The sequence below is a fragment of the Pseudonaja textilis genome, chromosome 17 (genome assembly GCF_049901715.1).
Source record: "Pseudonaja textilis isolate UNSWEBS1 chromosome 17, rPseTex1.2, whole genome shotgun sequence".
NCBI classification, from domain to species: domain Eukaryota; kingdom Metazoa; phylum Chordata; class Lepidosauria; order Squamata; family Elapidae; genus Pseudonaja; species Pseudonaja textilis.
Window position 1 is genome coordinate 4,899,514 of NC_142006.1, and position 22,057 is coordinate 4,921,570.

General features: G+C 46.1%; 2 protein-coding genes across 5 annotated transcripts in view; one reads left to right on the forward strand and one right to left on the reverse strand.

The window, feature by feature from the left end:
- The window catches only part of ASTN2 (astrotactin 2), a 279,279-nt gene that overhangs the window by 206,846 nt on the left and 50,376 nt on the right, over positions 1-22,057 (forward strand). For all 3 annotated transcript variants that reach the window (XM_087914557.1, XM_087914558.1, XM_087914556.1), the window contains exon 17: positions 16,917-17,182. In XM_087914557.1, the coding sequence (XP_087770683.1) occupies positions 16,917-17,182 (266 nt within the window). The remainder of the gene's footprint in view (positions 1-16,916; positions 17,183-22,057) is intronic.
- Positions 4,168-11,884, reverse strand: TRIM32 (tripartite motif containing 32). Of its 2 annotated transcripts, none has more exons than XM_026724902.2 (2): positions 11,810-11,884; positions 4,168-7,062 (listed from the first exon to the last, which is right to left on the reverse strand). In XM_026724902.2, exon 2 carries the CDS (start codon positions 7,006-7,008, stop codon positions 5,062-5,064), a length of 1,947 nt encoding a protein of 648 aa, XP_026580687.1. In that variant the 5' UTR covers positions 7,009-7,062; positions 11,810-11,884; the 3' UTR covers positions 4,168-5,061. The 2 variants fall into 2 exon arrangements, with proteins under 2 accessions (XP_026580687.1, XP_087770685.1); XM_087914559.1 differs by having other exon boundaries at positions 11,767-11,876.

The following is a 22,057-nucleotide window of genomic DNA, read 5'->3' on the forward strand; positions in this document are numbered from 1 at the left end:
AAGAGAAAGACCACTCAGGCATCATCACAAAATCTCCAGAACCGTAAAGCCTACAAACTTGAAATTCGGCCCGTACGTTCCTCTTGGCTTCTAGGGGCTCGCTAAGAAAGGATTTTTCAAGTCGTTTTTTTCAGTAGTTCGATCCTGACCATCTCAAGGTTGACTCAGCCTTCCATCCTTCCAAGGTGGGTAAAATGAGGACCCAGGTAGTTTGGGGGGTAATAGGATGACTCCGTAAAGCACTTCGATAAAGTACGATAAAGCGGTATATAAGTCTAAGTGCTATTGCTAGCTGAGTTATAAAGTATGACGAAATACAAAGTAAATAGAAAAGCAGTGGGCGGGAGAGAAGGGAAAAATCTTGCTTGCGGTCCACAAGAAAACACCCCACAATTGCGGCCTGCTTCCAAACGGCGCATGTGCCACACTGGGGAACATTTCCCCACCACCCCAGCCTGCACACTCAATTCAGGTGTTGCAATTTTTATTGGCTTTTTGTTTTTCTGGCAGCAAATGTATTCCTAGCTTGTTCGCTCTCTCTCTCTCTCTCTCTCTCCCCGCTTGTTGGGGTCTTAAAGCAAAGATGAATGGCCGGTTTTACTCCGGCGGCAAAGCAAGCGGGTGAGGGGGGGGAGGGAAATGCTGAAGGAGGGCTGGCACCCCGTCCTGGCGATTAATCATCTTTGCTGCATAAATTTCCAGGAATAAATATCAAACCGGGAGACAAGGTGAGGTTGGGAAGGAGGCAGCCGGCTCTGAATCATGCATCGCATTTGCTCAGTCTTGGCGTGCAGTTAGTTGTTGGGCTCTCGGTGGAGTTTCATAGGGGAGTCCGCTGGAGGCTTTGTGTTGGAAACAAAGGGCCTGGCTCCACACACACACACACTCTCTCTCTCACACACACACACACACACCTTTGTACAGGGTCATATTGACATTAATCCTTCATAAGTCCTTCTTTCCTTCCCCTCCCTACTTTTGTTCCTCTCCTCTCCCTCCACCCCAGAATCCTTCCCTTCCCTCCTTCTCTTCCTTCCTCCTTTCCCTCCCTCAGAATCCTTCCTTCCCCTCCCTCTTCTTCCTCCCTTCTTTCCCCTCCTGTCCCTCCCTCTCACAATCCTCCCTTCCTCTCCCCTCCCTCCCTTCATTCCTTCCTCCCGCCCTCCCTCAGAATCCTTCCTTTCTCTCCCCCTCCTTCCTTTCATTCCTTCTTTCCTCCCTCAGAATCCTTCCTTCCCCTCCCTCTTCTTCCTCCCTTCTTTCCCCTCCTGTCCCTCCCTCTCACAATCCTCCCTTCCTCTCCCCTCCCTCCTTTCATTCCTTCTTTCCTCCCTCAGAATCCTTTCTTCCCCTCCCTCCCTCCATCCCTTTCCTTTCCTTTCCTTCCTTTCCCTTCCTGCCCCTCCCTCCTTCCCTCCCTCCGAATCCTTCCTTTCCCTCCCTCTCTCCTCTCCCCTCCTGCCCCGCTCTCTCTCCCTCAGAATCCATCCTTCCTTTCTTTCCAAACGGAGGAAGGTGACTGAAGTTGAATAATTCAACATTGCTTTATGTTGCGTTCGAATTCTGTCACACAACAAAATTCTTATTTTTATTTTTTTTTAAACACACGCATACACAAACGCAGACGAAGGTGCACCTAGGAACCCAAGGCATCCGCAGAGAAGATTTGGGCAGGTGACAAATTGTAACCATCTGCTTAATAATTCACAGGAGGTGTTATTGTCAGAGCAAACAGGGATATTAAGTGCTGTCAGTTTGCGAGGAGGTGAAACCAGGAAGACTTCTAAATAAGAAAGGCGATGATGTTTAGAGAAGACATATGGCGGGGAAAGGGAAAAACCTCAATTCTCAGTATGTTTGGTGTTGAGCTCGCTTTGTTGCAACACGTTCCTCCCGCTTACAGCAAATTGGTGGCCCTTGGGAGGGTTCGCAATATGGCCCTTATCCCTGACAGGAAGTCAAAATCATTTTGGGGGCATTGAGATGCCCAAGCTGGCTCTGAATTATCAGCTTAGCTGGCTGTCTGATATCCAGAGAAGAGAAGAGACTTGGTGGAGCAGTGGTTGGAACGAGAGCGCAACCTAGACCATAAAGGCTGTGAGTCAGGATTTGAGGGATAAAAAAATAACAGCCTACTCATCATCTTCTGTTACACAGCAAGCCCACCAAAGACAGGTCCCTCAGATCCAAACAGACATCATGTAGCCTAGTAAGATCTAGTCTAGTAAGAGCCACGGTGGCGCCGTGGTTAGAATGCAGTATTGCAGGCGAACTCTGCCAGCTGGCTGCAGTTCGATTCTCACTGGGTCAAGGTTGACTCGAGTTTCCATCTTTCCAAGGTCAGCTAAATGAGGATTGTTAGGGGCAACGTGCTGACTCTGTAAACTCCTTAGAGAGTTGTAAAGCACTGCAAAGTGGTGTATAAGTCTAAGTGCTACTGCTATTGCTTTTCCTTTTCTCCTTCCTTCCTTCCTTCCTTCTTTCCTGCCTGCCTGCCTGCCTGCCTGCACAGTGGTTAGAATGCAGTATTGCAGGATAATTCTTCCTTCCTTCCTGTGCAGTGGTTAGAATGCAGTATTGCAGGATAATCCTTCCTTCCTTCCTTCGCAGTGGTTAGAATGCAGTATTGCAGGCTACTTCTGCCCGCTGCCAGTAGTTCGATCCTTTAGAGCAGGTCTCCTTCTCCCCCCCCCCTTTTTTTTTGCTTCGCAGAAGTGAGGGTGCGAGAGAATTTATAAGACTAACAAATGCAAGCGGTTAAGTGGATGATTAAAAAGACACCCACCCTGTGCGATAGGTATGTATGCATACCTTTTGCAAAGTGAGCGGGAAACAGATGGTCGCTGCAACAGCAATGTGACAATTTGGCTAGCACAACCGGCAGCTCAGCGTTCCATCAGCTGAATGGAGTCTATTTTAAATCCCCTTGAAATAAATCTTACTTTCCTCCCCCCACCTCCAAAAAAAAAATGAAAAAGAAATTCAGAGTAGTACATGAGACAAATACTTATAGGTGCTAGATGGCTTTTTTCTTTTTCTTTTTTGAGCCAAACCGACAGGAATTACCTGCAACCAACAGCTTGTAAAAGCCAATCTCTCTCTCTCTCTCTCTCTCTCTCGTGTGTATGTGTGTGTGAAGCATAGCAAACAGTTCCCAACATATTATTTATGAAATGAACAGGTTGGAAGCAGAGCTGCAATTGGAGGAAAACATTCCCACTCCAGTTCATTCTCTCCAATTTCCATCAACTCTAGATATGGAAGTTGCCTTTTTGTAAGTAGCCTTGGCAAGCAAGATGCCCCTTCTGGAACACAGGTTACAACAGTTTAGATTACAGAGTTGGAAGGGACCTTGTAGGTCATCTAGTCCAACCTCCTGCCCAAGCGGAAGACCCTACACCACTTCTGACAGATGGCAGTCCAGTCTCTTCTTAAAAGCTTCCAGGGATGAAGCTCCCACAACTTCCGAAGGCAACTTCTGTTCCATGGGTTGATTGTTCTCATGGCCAGAAAATTTCTCCTTAGTTCTAGGTTGCTTCTCTCCTTGATTAGTTTCCATCCAATTCTTCTTGTCCTGTCTTCAGGTGCTTTGGAGAATAGCTTGACTGCCTCTTCTTTGGGGCAGCCCCTGAGATATTGAAAGACTGCTATCCTGTCTCCCCTGGTCCTTCTCTTCCCTAGACTAGCCCGGCCCAGTTCCTGTTAACAGTTCTTCGTCTGTGTTAGCCTCCAGTCCCCTCATCATCCTGGTTGCTCTTCTCTGCACTCTTTCTAGAGTCTCAACATCTTTTTTTTAATAGTTGCATTGCCTTAAAATCAAACCTTGCTGTGTCAAGGAACTTTTGAGTCTCCTTGGCAGAAAAATCCGACTTAATATGGCAAGAAGGCCCTTCCTCCCTCCGAGAGACACACGTAGATTTTTGCCTGAAAGTAAGAAGCTCATCAGCGCAGTGCAGTGGTGTGGAATGCAGGATTAAACCTATCATTTGTCACATCTGATTGTGTTTACACCCATTTCTCTCACAATTGGGAAACTGTCAGCTGGAGAAATGACTTTCCCAAACAATATTCCCCCCTGCCCCGCTTCCCGCCCCTCAAAAAAAGCCAGAAGATAGTGGAGTAATGAATTGCAAAGAGAAGGGGAAAAAAGAAACACACCTCTAAACATTCTTTGTTACAGACTTTTTAAAAGTTTCCAGTTTCTTTTGTTTTTTTTTCAAACCAAACAAGACCTACTTCACATCAGACAAGAGGCCTCAGATGGGAGAGACATAAAAAAAAAAAAACGGGAGCTTTAGCACTTTGGAGGCATTTAAAAACAACCACTAGAAGTTGCTTTTGAAGTGGAGTGTTAGTTTCCTGATCCGGTGGGTTGGCTTATAAGGAGTGCAATTGTGTTTTGTGAAAGGTGCCAAGAGTGGGGAGTGAAGAGAGCTGGCCAGGGTTAATGGGATTTTTTTTAAAAAAAAAAACATGCACACATATAGGCATTTAGCATTTGGACACATGAACGGAGAAAGAAAGAGTTTGCCCCCCAAAAAATGAGATGGAAAGGATGGAGGACAATTCTCTTGAATCCATCCAGCATCTTCTTAAGTTGGGTGTGCAGAACCCAACTTAACTCACACCTCACACAGCTGGCTCATTTTCTACTTCAGAAGGATCTTGTTTTTCCATCGGCCAGTTGACATCACCGCAAACCGTTTTGCCCGTTGCCTGCAGCTAGAGTGCCAAGTCCAAAGTTGTGTTTGGACAAAGACCGCGTTGCCAGGCAGCTCCTCTTACCAAGAAGTCGTGAATTCTGGGGTGTGTATGTGTGTGTGTGTGTGTGTTAAAAAGAAAAACAAAACACACTCTATGCTTGCAAACAGAAACGTGCAGTCTTTGTTCTAAAACAAACACACGCTAAAAAATCGGAGCAACTATCGCCCCAGTTTTGACGTTTATGGCACAAAACGTGTTGGCACCACTATCGGTCAGCCGACCTTGGAAGAATTGATATGGGAAGAGGGAGTGAAGGACAAAGAGATGCGTGTGTGTGTGTGTGTGTGTTTTCCCATCTTAAGGTGTGGAATACCTTCGCAAGTGGTAACTATAAATCTTAATGCAATGATCCCAGCAGTCCAGCACCAACAATTGACCTTTGGGAGTGACAGCTATGCCAACGGGGCAGGTCAGACCTTCTCGGATGAGGATATTGTAGCCGCCACCTTTGGGGAAATGTAAGATCTCTTTGCGGCTGCTGTCGGCCACAATCAGATCTCCCCGTGAGTCCACACACATGCCGGCGATGCAGCGGAAATCTTCGTTCTCGGAAAAGAAGTGACTGATTTGCCGGCCCAGCTGTCCGTCCGAACCGACGGAGCCAATGGAAAACCCGCCTTCCAGGTGATGTTCGTGCTGGCGGTTCTCCAGATTCAGGCCCAGACCCTGGGTGAAGTAGATGGTCCCTTCGGCGTCGCAAGTGACGAATTTCGGCCGCACGGCGCTGCAGAGGCAGCTGTACTTCACCACCCCAACACCCCGGTCCACCGTGAAGCACCACAGCTTGCCTCCTTCGACGTCAGTCACCACAAACTGTCCGGAAGGCAAAGCGGCGATGCCCCACGGCTTGCTCAGCTGGCTTCGGTGGCATGCCACACAGTGCCCGTCCAGGGTGTAGACTTTCATCGAGTTGTCGTAGCTGTCGGTGACCCCGATCAGCCCGTGGCAGTTCATGGTGACCGACAAGGGAGTCAGGTTGGGCAAGTCGGCCCCAAGGAAGCTGAGCACGAAACTGTCGATCCCGCTTGGGCTCCGGCGGATTTCCTTCAAAAAACCCTTACGGGTGAAGACTTGGATCCGGAAGTTGCCCCGGTCTGCCACGAGGACCTCTCCTTGCGGGGTGACATGGAGGCTGACGGGCAGGTTGAACGTGCCTGGCGTGTTACCCTTTGAGCCCATTTTCTTGAGGAAGTGGCATTGCTGGATGCTGGAGGTCGCCTCGGGCATCCTTGGTTTTGCAGGCGAAGAGCAACGGGACAACGGGTTGACCTCGTCCGCAGGGAGATCTGCTTCTCTGAAGGACCCCGACGCTTCCGCCGTTGTCTCCATCAAAGTCTCCTCGACGTTGATGCTCCGGGGTTTTTTGACTACTTGTCCTATCTGGAGGGGTCCGATATGACCGACCTTGAGGAGTTCCACCTCTTGTAAGGTCAGCTCTTTGGGAAGGCTGTTCATCAACTCCGGTTCCTCCTCTTCTCCTTCCTCCTCCAGGAGGGCGATGTCTCCCTGTTTGATTTTGGCAAGGAAGTAATCGCAGCGTGAAACAATCTGGACCTCGGCAATGTTGAGGAGGTAAGCTTGTTCCTCCATGATCTGGCTGTTCACCTTCTCCACCTCGGAGAGGGAGCCGGTGAAGAACTTCCGCGACCTGGCCAACTCTTCTTGGACCTTGCGCTCTTCTTTGCTGTACTCTTGGAGGACAGCTTTGTACCTGCCTTGGAGGTCCTTCGAAACCCCTTCCAGAGACACTTTCCTCTTCTGAAGGTCCCCCATCAGCTCTCGGAGGCGACCCAGCCTGGCCCCAAAGTCCCTCCTCTTCTCGTCGGCGGCTTCTTTGATGGCCACCACGTTGTGATGTTGCTGGAGATGTTCCGACTCTTTGCAAGGCTCGCACAGGACCAGGCTGCAGCTCCTGCAGAACTGCTTGGGCAGCCTCCGTCCGCAGGCTTTGCACATGAGAACGCCGACGGTCTCGCTCAGCCCGGCCGTGTCGATGATCTTCAAGACGGTGAGATTGTCAGTCAGCTGAGCCAGGCTGGTGATCCTGGTGACTTTGCTACAGAAGGGACAACGGATCCCATTGATGTTGCTGGCCAGGAGCTTCTCTGAACACTGTTTGCAGATGGTGTGGCCGCAGTGGAGCAGTTTGGGCCGCAGGTGTTCTTCATTGAAGCACTCCATACAGATGGGGCACTCCAAAACTTCGCGAAGGGCATCCGAATTGAATTGAGGGGCAGCAGCCATGGTGTTGGAGCCAAGTTGAGATGGGTTGCATCGATTTCCTCAGATCTTTCTGAACTGTTTCAGGGGGGAAAAGAAAGAGAGAGAGAGAGAGGGAGAGAGAGAGAGATAAAATACGTGTAGTTCACATTTCAAATGAGGAATCCTTGGTGATCTCTGAGCTTGGTAGTTTCCTTGTAGATGTTTCACAACCCAACTAGGGAACGTCACCAGTGTTTAATGATCAAGGATAATCAACAGACTGATGATGTTCCCTAGTTGGGTCATGAAACATCTGCAAGAAGACAACCAAGCTCAGAAAGCACCAAGGACCCCTCAAAAGAAAAACAGCCAGATCTTATTTATTAAATAGATTTATCTAGCTTCTCATCTCACTTGTAGAAAACTCCGGATTATAAACAGAGTTAAAACGCAAGTAAAATCGGAATCTTCTATCCTTAAAAACCATTAGAAACTTGGAGGATGATAGAAGTCTTCCAATATCTCAAGGGCTGCCCCAAAGAAGAGGGGTCCAAGCTATTCTCCAAAGCACCTGAAGGCAGGACAAGAAGCCATGGGTGGAAACTAACCAAGGAGAGAAGCAACCAGGAAACAAGGAGAGATTTTCTAAGAGTGAGAACGATCAATCAATGGAACAGCTTGTCTTCAAAAGTTGTGGGTGCTCTCCATCACTGGAGGTTTTTAAGAGCTTGGACAGCCCTTGTCTGAAATGAAATAAGGTCCCATTTGAGCAGGGAGGTTGGGCTAGAAGACCTCTAAGGCCCCTTCCAATACGGTTATTCTGTTAGTATTCTGTTAACTCTACATAAATCTCAACGGGCTGCACGCTGCCTTGGATCGCCAAGCCTGATGGGACTTCCAAATTTTAAAGCCGTTTTGGAAGGCTGGAAGTCTTGAGGTCACTTTGTGTGTATGTATGTGTGTGAGGTCGTGTGTGTGTCTCTCTGTGTGTGTGTGTGTTAGTGAATTATGTTCGCTTCTTTCTGGCAGTTAGTGGTGAATTTAACAGATGGATCCCAGGCCCGCTGAGTACAAGACCACTACAAAAAAACATCTCAAGGACATCCAAGAGACGAGTGGTGCATCACACACCTGCTAAAGCAATGAACGTGCAGATTTAAGCACATCAAGGAAAGTTTTAGGGATTTCTTGAACATCCCTCCCAGGAGGAAAACCTGCCTGGCTTCCTCTTCTAATCATTATATTCGAAGCCCCAACTTGCAAACATAGACAGATATTTTAGCACCTGCTTCGAACTCGGAATGACCGCCAAGGAGAAGAAGAAGAAAAAACAAAGGACAGCTAGATTTTTCTCACGTGCAAAACTCACAATCTTGCGAGAAATGTGCAGTTTGGAGGAAGTTAAGGTCTGAAAACACGCTTCAAAAATGGAGCAAGTTGACATCGCTAGAGGCCTGTTCTAAAACCCAAGGGTGGAAGTTTAGGTGGTTTATTTAGGATGATGATAATGAAGATAGTGATGACGATAATAACAGTAACAGTAATAATAATCATGCCCCGTGTTTGCTAAATGACGTGGTCATTCATCACTGGGGAGAATGAAAAATTAAGGAAAACCGGCGGTCACAATTTAATTATTTGTGCTTTCCTTGTAACACAGTCGTGAGCTTCATCGGTAACTACAGTATTTTTAGTTGGGGTCTAATTCAGAGTCATATATTTTATTCTGGGATGGAACAGAACAGAACATAGGAGTGGAGTGGAGTGGAGTGGAGTGGAGTGGAATGGAATGGAATGGAATAGAATGGAATAGAATAGAATAGAATAGAATAGAATAGAATAGAATAGAATAGAATAATGGAACGGAATAGAACAGAATTGAAACAGAATTGGATTGCAGTGGAGTAGAATGGAACAGAACAGGAATAGGGCAGAACAGAACAGAAAACAGAAGAATGAAATGGAACAGAACAGAATTAGAATGGACTGCAAACAGGACGGAATGAAATAGAATTAAAAACATAATTTAAATACAATAGAATTAGACCAGAAGAGAATTAGAATAGAATGCAACAGAAATTGAGAGAGATAAAACAGATCAGAATATAGTGTGTCCTTGTCACAACTGTGTTTGCCTTCCACTTCATCGCAAAGCAGCATGTGGTCAGCCTTGTGTTTTTCAACAGTCATATCGAATCAGTTTCCGTTTTATGGCTTAATTTCTTTGCAGTTGCTTGTTTTTGAAAAGGCAGACACACACACACCTGAACACCCAAATGGGGTTCTTGCAACCCTGGCGGGATTTTCGGTTGCATTTGAGAGTTCAGCCCACTCTGTGCTGGTGATGTCGTTTAAAGCCCACCGTCCCAATTAACACCACACTGACAGAACAGGGAGAATGGCTTTCAGAAGGCAGAGCTGCCATCTGTAGTGGAAGAGTAGAAGACTATCTCAAACATTTTCTGGGGTCACCTTGGGGAGGCTGTCATCGTGATCCTTTTAACAACCCCATAATCCCTTGTGGGGTGGAGTCGGGGCAACTGAATTGAGCTAGCAGTTTACTGGCCGGATGCCCTTCCTGTCATCAGTGCGGAGTTTTGTTCAGCAGATATATTCTCATTGTTGCCCAGAGAGAGAAATATCTGCCACTACCAAGGATCGAACACGCAGCCTCCTGGTTGTGAGGCGAGAATTCCACCTCTAGGCCACTGCACCAGTCCTACCTTGGGCAGGTTGTGATGGTTGTAAATTGAATAAGCGGTCGTAAGTCACTTTTTTCTGTGCCGTTGTAACTTTGGTCGCTACACGGACGGTTGTAAGCTGAGGAGTAAACTGTATTTAGCTCTCCCAAGATCTTCCAGAGGAGACCTTAAAACAGTGAGAAGACTTTTTAGCAGACCAGGGTCTATTAGAAGACAGGGACTCCAACCACTGGTGTGATTCAGCCGGTTTGCACCAGTTTGTGAGAACCGGTTGTTAACTTTCTGAGCAGTTTGATGAACTGGTTGTTGGAAGAAATCATTAGGGCAGAGAACCGATTGTTCAATTATTTGAATCCCACCACTGACTCCAACCTTGGCAACTTTTAAGACTTGTGGACTTCAATTCCCCGGATTCTCCAGCCAGAATTCTGGGAGTTGAAAGTCCACAGATCTGAAAGGTTCCCATGGTTGGAGACCCCCTGAGTGAGAAGAAAATTTTTTTTTGCTAATGCATCCCCATCTATTCGAAACCAAGAAGCGCTTACTTGAACGTTCCAAGCTTAGAAAATTAAGATATTTTCACATTCCTCCCTTTCTTTTGTGCCTTTCCACGATCCGCTCTTTTCACCCCATTTCTCCTCATCTTTCCTAAATCCATCCTCACTGGATGACCCCGTAATCCCTTCCGGGGTGAAGTCTGACTAGAGCTAGCAGAGTGTTTACTGGCCGGATGCTCTTCCTGTTGCCAGGGCAGTTTCGTTCAGCAAAGTTGAAGGCGCAAAGTTGACCCTTTCCCCCTTCCTCAAAGAAGAGTTTAGGGTTGAGATGAAGGCATCTCTCTTTCCTTTATTCCTCCACCCACCCCACTTGTTTTCCTTCATCCAAGGCACCACAGGGGCCTGGTCTGTCCTCCGTTACACAGGAGGTGTGTGTGCCCCAAATGTAAATGGTTTGGCGCGAGCCAACGGTCGTGCAAGTCGTTTTGCTCCCCTACGTGCCCGCACACTGCAGCCAAACATCACACCCTCAAATCCTGGAAAGATTATCGGGAAGGAATTAAACGTTTTATTGACGGAAAACCCGGCTTTGCAAGTTACCTGAAAGCCGTGTGGGTTGAGAAGGGCTGCGCGTAGCAATGCTTCAACCCATGTGCCCCACCGAAGTTTGGAGGCCTGTCCCTCAATGGGCAAGATGGCTACGTCCACAAGGACAAAAGCCAGGATGATGGTCAACTTGAATCGGAAAAAGAGCGGGTTGGACTAGATGACCTCCAAGGTCCTTTCCAACTCTGTTATTCTATGGCACCAAATAAATGCATGGTATTAATCCAGGATCCAATCCCCCAGCCCCTTGGAAAAAGGGGGGAGGGTGTATGACTTTGCATTATCAAGGGGTGGGGGTGGTTCAGAGTTGTGTGGCATCCTCCAAGCTCCGAGGATGGGGTTGCCTTTGAAATATTTTGCTGTGGGGGGGGAGGAGAGGAAGGCAGATGCATTTTGGGTTCGTTATCGGGGTGGGGGCGCATTGGGCCATCCGACCGATGTTTGCAAGCGATCGGGGCTGGAGTCAAGGAAGGGATCGCTTTGCCAGCCTGGGAAACGGGGTGGGGCTTTGCAAAATCAGATTCCTGGAGTGGCGGTGGGGGGGTTAAGAAGCTCATCTATCTAGCCCACCATGCCCAAGTTTTGCAGGGGGAAGAGAGAGAGGGAGGGAGAGAGAAAGAGGGAGAGAGAAAGGGAGGAGAGAGAGGACAGTGGGGAGAAAGAGAGAAAAGGAAGAGAGAGGAGAGGGAGGGAAAGAGAGAGACAGAGATGGGGGAGAGAGGGAGGGAGAGAGAGAGAGAAAGGGAGGGAGACACAGAGAGAGGGGGGCCGAGGGAAAAAAACCTTTCCAACCCCTGCAGTCCTTTGCAAAGGAATTTTTGGAGCAACCACGGACTGATTTTGAGTGGAGTGGGTGGGGAAAAGCCCCCAGGAGGCGATCGCGGGGGATCAGGACGCTCTCCGAGGGTTTTTTTGGAGGGGGTTGCATGAGGTCACCCACTTCTTTCCCGCTGCCCCATTTCCTCCCCCTCCGGCAAAGCAGAGCCCCTCCCTACCTGCCCGTTTTCCTCTCTCTCTCTCTCTCGTAGCCGCACCAACCTTTTGTCGTGGTTTTTTTTTCCCCACCCCTTTCTCTTCCGTGCTCCACGCCTGCGCAGAAAGGGAGGCTGCTACACCCCCCCTCCTCACCTCCTCCTCCCCCCCCATCTGTTCCCTCCCACCCCGGCAACGTCGCCTCTCGCCAGGCATGATGGGAGACGTGAGGCTCTTCTTTTTTTTTTTACCTTGGGGAAACGCCGCCCAGGATTGAGTCCCTCCTGGATGCCCGGAGGCGAGAAGGAAGGAGGGAGGAAAGTGGTTTCGCTTTTCCTTGGTTGTTTGTTTACGCGAAATGAATTTCCATCTTTCGGGCGTTGCATGCACGGATTTCAATTCGTCTAAATAAAGGAACAAATTAAGTGTTGCACCTTTATGCTTCTTGATGAATGTCTGTCTGCTTTTATGTACGACTGAGAACATTTGCACCAAGACAAATTCCTTGTATGTCCAGTAAAGAATTCTATTCTGTTCCATATTCTGTTCTATTTATTCTATTCTATTCTATTCTCACTCCAATATTTCTATTCTGTTCTGTTCTATTATTAGATTCTATTCTATTCTATTCCTAGATTCTATTCTTACTAGATTCTATTCTATTCCTAGATTCTATTCTTACTAGATTCTATTCTATTCCTAGATTCTATTTACTAATTCTATTCTATTCCTAGATTCTATTCCTAGATTCTATTCTTATTAGATTCTATTCTATTCCTAGATTCTATTCTTACTAGATTCTATTCTATTCCTAGATTCTATTCTTACCAGATTCTATTCTATTCCTATATTCTATTCTTACTAGATACTATTCTATTCCTAGATTCTATTCTTACTAGATTCTATTCTATTCCTATATTCTATTCTTACTACATTCTGTTCTATTCTATTCCTATATTCTATTCCTATATTCTATTCTTATTAGATTCTATTCTATTCCTAGATTCTATTCTATTCTATTCCATATTCTGTTCTATATAGAATATAGAATAGAATTCTTTATTGGCCAAGTGTGATTGGACACACAAGGAATTTGTCTTGGTGCAAATGCTTTCAGTGTACATAAAAGAAAAGAGACATTCGTCCAAAGTCAAGAATCATCAGGTACAACACTTAATGATAGTCATAGGATACAATAAGTAATCAAATCATACTAGGAAAATAACAGAATAAAAGAGCTGGAAGGGACCTTGGAGGTCTTCTAGACCAACCCCCTGCTCAGGCAGGAAACCTTATATCATTTCAGACAAATGGTGGTTTAATCTCTCTATTTATTGCCTCTGTGGGAAGCCGTGGTGACAAGCCCTCAAAATCAGCAAAAGAAAGTCACATCAGGACTTTCACACAAACACAGACAAAAACACACAAGCACACACACACATAAATATCTATCTACCTACTTTTCTTTTGTGTGTGTGTGTGTGAAAAGAGCCTCCAATTTGATTATGATTGATAGATCCTTCCTTGAGCTGCAAAAATAGGGATGACTGTGAGGGCGCAGTCAAGAGTTAAACTTTGTGGGGTTCTGTTTGTCCACATCTAGAATTTGGCCACCTTACCAGACCCAAGGATGGCTTAACAGGGACCAGAGCTTCACATGGTGAGAGGAAGCCCCAAATTCTCCCTTTCTTGATGGTTAGTTTGCTGACCCAAAAGGTTTATAATTCTCCTAGGCCAGGCCTGAATATAACATAGGGTGACACTGATGGATTCAACCATTGCTGTTTGCAAACTGTGATTTGTGACCCTAGGGTGACACCGTACCTCCAGAAAAATAGGAGTTTAAATGCTAAACTTTGGTTGAACCACATCTGGCTTTTGTGGGTTCCATGAAGGATAAGTCATTAAAATCACGGATAGCCGAGAAAACAAGCAAGTGGATCTTCTAAACCAGATCTTACTGAAAGAGCAAATTCAAATTGTCATATTATGGACAGATTATCAGGAGGAGGAGGAGGAGGAGGAGGACTGTGGGGTCCTTGGTGCTCTCTTGGTCTTTTCTTGCAGACATTTCATTACCCAACTAGGGAACATCATCAGCACTAGAAGACAGTAGGGATTAGGAGGAGGAGGAGGAGGAGACAACCAGCCATGTGGGTGGTCTCAGTTATCATGGTGATAGGCACATTCTTAGAAGATTTGAAGTTCTAGGTTGAGCACAAGTTTTCCTCGAGAAATCGATCTATGTGGCTGCCAAGAGCTGACGCTGATTTGATAATAAAAGAAAATAAGAATTTAGTTGCAATTGTTTTCTCCATGCTGAAAAGCTGAAAGCATAAATTGGAGGGTGCATATTTTATTTCTCCAAGCCTGTTACTTAGTGTTACTTTGAATGTTAATGTTTTACCTTTTAATAAATTACCTTTTTATGGTTACATTTTATGGCTACAGCTATTTCCCACTACAGTTTATCTATCGCTTAATGATGTCTGATCTGATACAATGTTTTAATGCGTGCCTTTTCCCGTCACTTTAACTTATCCTTGTGTGTTGCCCCTCTTTGAATGTTATTTGAAACGGCTTAGAGACGTCGTTTGGAAAGGAGGCCATGTAGACATGTTCGGAATAAATAAAGCAATGCATGGACACTTTGTAAAAGTTGAAAGTGAAAAATAAAATGACACGGCTGAACTAAAAGCAGCAAATATCGTTTTACTGTAGAAGTCTTTGCCATCAAATTAAGCACATCAGTGTCTTGCTTGCAACATTGCATAGTCCTTATGCCCTGTTATGTAGTGTGTTATCCCAGAATAGCAGAGTTGGAAGGGGCCTTGGAGGTCTTCTAGTCCAACCCCCTGCTTAGGCAGGAAACCCTACACCACTTCAGACAAATGGTTATCCAACATCTTTTTAAAAACTTCCAGTGCTGGAGCATTCACAACTTCTGGAGGCAAGTTGTTCACAATGATTAATTGTTGTGATTGTCAGGAAATTTCTCCTTAGTTCTAAGTTGCTTCTCTCCTTGGTTAGTTTCCACCCACTGCTTCTTGTCCTGCCTTTGGGTGCTTTGGAGAATAGCTTGACTCCCTCTTCTTTATGGCAGCCCCTCAAGACAGCTATCATGTCCCCCAGTCCTTCTTTTCATTAAAACTAGACATACCCAATTCCAGCAACCTCTTCTCTGCACTCTTTCCAGAGTCTCAACATCTTTTTCGTATTGTGGTGATCAAAACTGGACACAGTGATCCAAGTGTGGTCTTAACCAAGTCAGGTAAATACACTGCAGTAGACCCTACACCATTTCTGACAGATGGCAGTCCAGTCTCTTCTTGAAAGCTTCCAGGGATGAAGTTCCCACAACTTCTGAAGGCAATTCCAATGTTCCATCGGTCGATTGTCTGAAAAATTCCTCCTTATTTCCAGGTTGAATCTCATCACTGGAGGCTTTCAAGAAGAGATCGAACTGCCATTTGCCAGAAGTGGTGTAAGCTTTTCCCGCTTGGGCAGGGGGTTGGACTAGATGACCTACAAGGTCCCTTCCATCTCTGTTAATCTGAAGGGGGGGGAAAAAGCTTTCTAGAACTTTGCAAACTGTCAGTTCCCTTATTTTCTTTCCCGTGCTTTTGTTTCTGGCGTTGTTGCTTTGACAATCCATTGGAGGGCAGCGTAGCTCCACTGAAACCATCTTCAAGCCCTTACAAAATGGTTTCCTTTCTTCCCGGCGGAAAAGGAGAGAATTTACTTCCAGATGTTTCGGGGTTAGGTTTTTATTTAATATATATTCATTTACCGTATCTGTACCAAAGTCCTTTCACCCTTTGGAGGGGTGGGATGAGTGTTATTATCCACATCTGCCTACTGAATAATCCTTTAGCCCAACTGCTAAAGGCTGAAGACAAACGATCCGATTGATTAATTGTTCTCACTGTCAGGAAATTTCTAGGTTGCTTCTCTCCTTGATGAGTTTCCATCCATGGCTTCTTGTCCTGCCCTCAGGTGCTTTAGAGAATAGCTTGACTCCCTCTTCTTTGGGGCAGCCCCTGAGATGCATTCTACTCACCTGCCACACCCGCATTTTCTGCAACGCTTTGCTGCTCCGCCTCCTCCTCCGAGGTGTGAGATGTCCTCTTTTGTTCTGCTTCTCTTTGGATTCTCAGCCTTGGCCACCAAGGTTAATCACAAACCTTCTCTTGGTCTCTACCCATCATTCTGCGCCGCCAGATTGTTTTTTTTAAATACATGGAAGGTGGTTTAGTTAAACTTATCCGGGATCTGTACTTTTTCTAGAGTCTCAAAATCCTTTTTATAATGTGGTGACCAAAACTGGATGCAGTACTCTAGGTGTGATCTTACTAAGGCTTTGTAAAGTGATATTAGTACCTCCCTTGATCTCGATTGTCTCCCTCTGTTACTGCAACTTAGAATTGCATTAGCTTTTTTGATGGTGGCTGCACACTGCTGGCTCATATTTAGCTGGTTGTCCACTAAGACTCCAAGATCCCTCTCACAGTTCCTACTATTGAGCCTGGTTTCACCCAGTCTATATGTATCCTTTTGGTTTTTCTTGCCTAAGTGTAGGACTTTACTTTTCTCTACATTGAATTTCATTTTGTTAGATATGGCCCAGTGTTCTAGTCTGTCAAGATCCATCTGGATCTTGAGCCTATTTTCTTGGATGTTAGCTATTCCTGCCAGCTTAATATCATCTGTAAATTTGGTAAGTTTCCCTTCTATTCCTTCATCTAAGTTGTTAATGAAGATATAGAAGAGTACTGGGCCTAAGACAGAACCTTGTGGCACCCCACTGCTTACTAAATAAAAGAGAGGTCTACATTTGTGGTTCCAGATAGGCCCAACTGTCCAGAACATGCAAAACCAAAAGGCAGTGAAAGATGCACCTTAGAAAAGATGATATGAAACAGAGTAAAGGTTGCGTGTTTGGGACCTAGGAAGGATCTTGCAGTTTATCTGGGTCAACTTCCTGCCCAGAACAAGAGAACAATTTCTGCAGCATCCATATGTCAAACTGCAAAGGAATATTTTATCTATAGAATAACAGAGTTGGAGGTCTTTCAGTCCATCTTATTAAGTGGTACGTTTATTTAAGGCATCAAACTTCCATGCAGCCAGAAATGACTCTTTCTTTCTTCTATTCTCTCTCCTTCCCAACCAGAAACTACCGAACTTGGAAACAAGAAAGAGCTCAAATCCATGCCTTTCATCACTTACCTCTCTGGCTTGCTGACGGCCCAGATGCTGTCCGATGATCAGATGGTTTCTGGCGTGGAGATCCACTGTGAAGAGAAGGGCCGCTGCCCTTCAACTTGCCATCTCTGCCACTGGGCGGGCAAGGAGCAACTGAGTCCCACCCCGGTCCTTCTGGAGATCAACCACATCATCCCGTTATATATGCTCATCCAGGACAACGAGACCCGGGAGGTGAGACGGGGGTGAACAGAAGCTGAGCAGACAACCGTAATAGACCATGGATGGGTGGATGATAAATATGTGTACGGAAGGAGGGAGAGAAGGATGCACAAGAGAGAGTGAGAGAGAGAGAGTTGGATAGATAGATGACTGGTAGATAAGATAGATGATAGAGGTAGATGGAAGGAAGGAGGGAAGGAGGGATGCATGAGAGAGAGGTGGATGGATGGATGATAGAGATAAAGATGAGTTGGATAGATAGGCGATTGGTAGATAAGAGAAGATAGAGTTAGTTAGATGGAAGGAAGGAAGGAAAGAAGGAGGGAGGGGGAAGGAGGGAGGCAAAAGAGAGAGAAGAGAGAGTTAGATGGATTGATTATAGAGATAGATCGATAGGTAGGTAGATAGATAGGTGGGTGGGTGGATGGGTGGATGGATGTGGAAGGATGGAGGGAGGGATGCACAAGAGAGGTGGATAGATAGATCACAGGTAGATAAGATAGATGATAGGGGTAGACGGGAGGAAGGGGGGGAAGGATGCATGAGAGAGAGGTGGATGGATGGATGATAGACCTAGAGATGAGTTGGATAAATAGATTATAGGTAGATAAGAGAGGATAGAGTTAGATAGAAGGAGGGGGGGAAGAAGGAGGGAAGGGGAAAGAGGGAGGCATGAGGGAGAGGTGGGTGGATTATAGAGATAGATAGATAGATAGATAGATAGATAGATAGATAGATAGATAGATAGATAGATAGATAGATAGATAGATGTGTATGGAAGGAGGGAGGGAGGGATCCACGAGAGGTGGATAGATAGATGACAGGTAGATAAAATAGATGTAGATGGAGGGATGGAAGGAAGGAGGGAGGAGGGAGGGATACATGAGAGAGGTGGATGGATGGATGATAGAGATATAAATGAGTTGGATAGATAGATGATAGGTAGATAAGAGAGGATAGAGTTAGTTAGATGGAAGGAAGGAAGGAAAGAAGGAGGGAGCCATGAGAGAGAAAGAGGTGGGTGGATGGATTATAGTGGTAGAAAGAGGCATGAATGGAAGGATGGAGGGAGGGATGCACGAGAGAGGGAGAGAGATGGGTGGATGGATGGATGGAGACAGAGATAGAGACAGAGACAATTCTACAGGTCAAGAAACTATATCAAGGTGCCCACATTAGTCTTGAAAGTATCTTGACAATGCCCTGGGCTTATGTGATTTCCTTCCTCTTCTGAGCGAGGCTCATCCTTGACTTATTTATTTGTTTTCTTTCTGTAAGAAAGTCGATTACTCTTCAAGCAAACAAGTGGGATGTTTAGTTTATAACTCATTTGTTTGCGGGTGCGAAGTAAAATGGAAACACGTAACTAACTAGATGTTTGCCGCTTAGTCAGCTCACAGGGCCTATTTTTAGGGGTACAAAAATGGCATTGGAACTGCCCTCATGGTGTTTTAATAAGCAAGTTTCCACCTCAATCCGTCTTCCCTCTCCTTGCAATGAAAGCCTCGCTCTTAGCTCGGTGAAAGAGGCCACATGTTTGGCCTCCTATGAACGTGTTTTGTTTGGAAAGTTTGGCTTCCTCCCCCTCCTTTCTCCCGTTGTGTGTTTTCTCCCCCTGCTTTAAAAGAAAGTTCTCCTTGACTGTAGTAGTTCTCTCACATCTGCCCTTTAATAGCAACCTTTCATCTGCTGGGTGAGAAGAAACCCTATGACGATAGAGGAAGTCGGGGATAATTCATAACAAGCATCCTGGGCCTCTACATGGAAAGTGGAGGAGGGAGAGGAGGAGGAGGTGGGGGAAGAAGAAGAAGAAGAAGAAGAGGAGGAGGAGGAGGAGGAGGAGGAGGAGGAGGAGGAGGAGGAGGAGGAGGAGGAGGAGGAGGAGGAGGAAAGAAGAAGAAGAAGGAGAAGGAGAAGGAGAGGAGGAGGACGAGGAGGAGGAGGAGGAGGAGGAGGAGGAGGAGGAGGAGGAGGAGGAAAGAAGAAGAAGAAGAAGATGAAAAAGAAGAAGAAGAAGAAGAAGAAGAAGAAGAAGAAGAAGAAGAAGAAGAAGAAGAAGAAGAAGAAGAAGAAGAAGAAGAGGAGGAGGAGGAGGAGGAGGAGGAGGAGGAGGAGGAGGAGGAGATGAAGAAGAAGAAGAAGAAGAAGAGGAAGAAGAGGAAGAAGAGGAGGAGGAGGAGGAGGAGGAGGAACTAGTATTAGTAGTGTTGGTGTTGGTGGTGGTTGAGGAAGAGAAGGAGGGTGAAGAAGAAGAGGAGGAGAAAAGAAGAAGAAGAAGAAGAGGAGGAAGGAGGAGGAGGAAGTGGTTGGGGAGGAGGAGAAAGGAGGAGGAGGAGGAGGAGGAGGAAGAAGAAGTAGAAGTAGTAGTAGTAGTGGTGGTTGAGGTGAAGGAGGAGGAGGAGGAAGAAGGAGGAGGAGAAAAGAGGAAGAAGAAGAGGAAGAAAAAGAAGAGCAGAAGGAGGAAGTGGTTGAGGAGGAGGAGGAGAAGGAGAAAAGAAGAAGAGGAGGAAGAGGAGGAGGAGAAAAGAAGAAGAGAAGGACAAGGAAGAGGAAGAAGAAGAGGGACGAGGAAAAGGAGGAAAAGGTGGTGATTGAGAAGGAGGAGGAAAAGGAGAAAAGAGGAGGAAGAAGAAGAGAAAGGAGGAGAAGGAGAAAGAGGATTAAACTGATTATAGAAACATCTTCCCCACTCTGCTATACTTGGAGAGCTCTAAATAACCTGTCCAAGAAGAGTGATGTCAACAGGACATAAATGTTTCTCTGGGCTTCCCAGTTCTGCCTTGTCTTCCCCTGCTTTGTATCCATAACACTCACTCAAGCATAAATTGTCCAGCTTGGCTGCCTTCTCTCCTTGTGAGCTCTTCTGGGACAGCGTTGAAACACCCAGAAGTCGGACTTCAGGACCCCCACAGCTGGATGAAAGGAGGGGGGGTGTGAACCTTAGAAAAGGGGCAAGGCCTCCTTTGAGCCAGCAACTCTAGACAAACAACATCTCCACTTTGCTGTGAAGTCAGCATTAATACCTACAAAAACTCACCAGTATTCACTTCGCGAGGATAAAATAATCTTAGCCCTCTGCGGTACTTCGGAAAGCCGTTTCTCTCGCGTCTATGAAATCCCTGGAACCTCCACTATTTTGGGTTTTAAAGTACACATATGTGATTTATGATGTTTATACGAAGCTCGCCTCACGCTTCTTACGTCAACTTCTCCGGATCCATATTCCCGATTTGTCATCAACGTTCTCACAACATCTTGTCCCTTTAGGAGTTTGCAAATAACACCAATGCTGTTCTGAAACTCAGGAGGGGCCCTTGGGGCTCTCTGAACTTGGCTGCTTTCTTGCAGACGTTTCATTACCCAACTAGGGAACATTATCAGTGCCAGAAGGGAGTGAGTGCTTGTGGAGAACACAGTAACAGAGTTGAATGGGACCTTGTAGGTCATCTAGTTAACCCCCTCCCCACCCAAGCAGGAGACACTACACCATTTCTGACAGGTGGCAGACCAGTCTCTTCTTGAAAGCTTCCAGCAATGACACAACTTCTGAAGGCAACTTCTGTTCCATGGGTGGATTGTTCTCACTGTCCGAAAATTTATTCTTGTTTCCAGGATGAATCTCTCCTTGTTCAGTGTCCATCCATTATTCCTTGTTTGGCCTTCAATGGTGCCTTGACCCCTTCCTCTCTGGGACAGTCCCTCAAATATTGGAAGACAGCTCTCCTGTCTCCCCTGGTCCTTCTCTTCACTAGACTAGCCAGGTCCAGTTCCTGCAACCGTTTATTGTATGTTTTAGTCTCCAGTCCCCTCATCATCCTGGTTGCTCTTCTCTGCTCTCTTTCTAGAGTCTCAACATATTTTTTATAGTGTGGTGATCAAAACTGGAGGAGGAGGAGGAGGAGGAGGAGGAGGAGGAGGAGGAGGAGGAGGAGGAGGAGGACTGTGAGATCCTTAGTGCTCTCTGAGTGTGTTTGTTTTCTCGCAGACGTTGCACTGGAATTCTAGTCTGCTTTGAAAGAACCCCTAAAAAATAGGGGAAAACACCGGATGGTTTTTCTGCACAACTCTGAGAAATGTGTCTATAACTAAACTGCAGCTTTGGAGTCTTGACATGATGTACGATTGACTTACCCTCACTGTTGGGCGTCATCATTTCCTTTGCTCCAGTAGCTTTTCAAGGCCAGTGGGGGTGATAAGGTTAGGACTCCCAAAGCCCACTTAGGAGAATGGGCAAACTGAGGTTTAGTGACCCCCCCCACCCCCTGCAAAGAAACGTTGGCAAACCAACAGTTTAGGCGAACTGTCTCTCTCGTCTAAAATAAGGAGGCCCACCTATGATCTTAACTGTATCAGTTTTGCCTCTGATGAAAGAAACAGGGTTCTATGTGTATGGGATACTTGGCTTAGAAAGTCCGAGCCAAAAATATAAGTATGGGAAAAGCTCTAAGAATAACAACCACCTGATGAAGACAGAGGAGTTTTTCTACCCTACCCTCTTTTGAACTTTTGAAGCCTTTCGCACTAAGGCGTCTCAAATGTCTTCCCTTGGGATCCTTCCCTGCCTGGCCTTACCCTCCCAGCCTCGGGCAAGTTGTTCAGAAGTCTGAGCTAAAACAAACACCGTCCCTCAGCTCTTTCAACCTTTCCCTTCGGTTCAGCTAACACACCGCCCCCTCAATCCAATTCTTTCCAAAAGAACAGAACAGCGGGACAGAATTGGAAGGGACCTTGGAGGTCTTCTAGTCCCACCTCCTGCCTAGGCAGGAAGCCCTACATCACTTCAGAGAAATGGTTATCCAACATCTTCTTAAAAACTTCCAGTGTCGGAGCATTCACAACTTCTGGTGGCAAGTAGTTCCACTGTTCTCACTGTCAGGAAATTTCTCC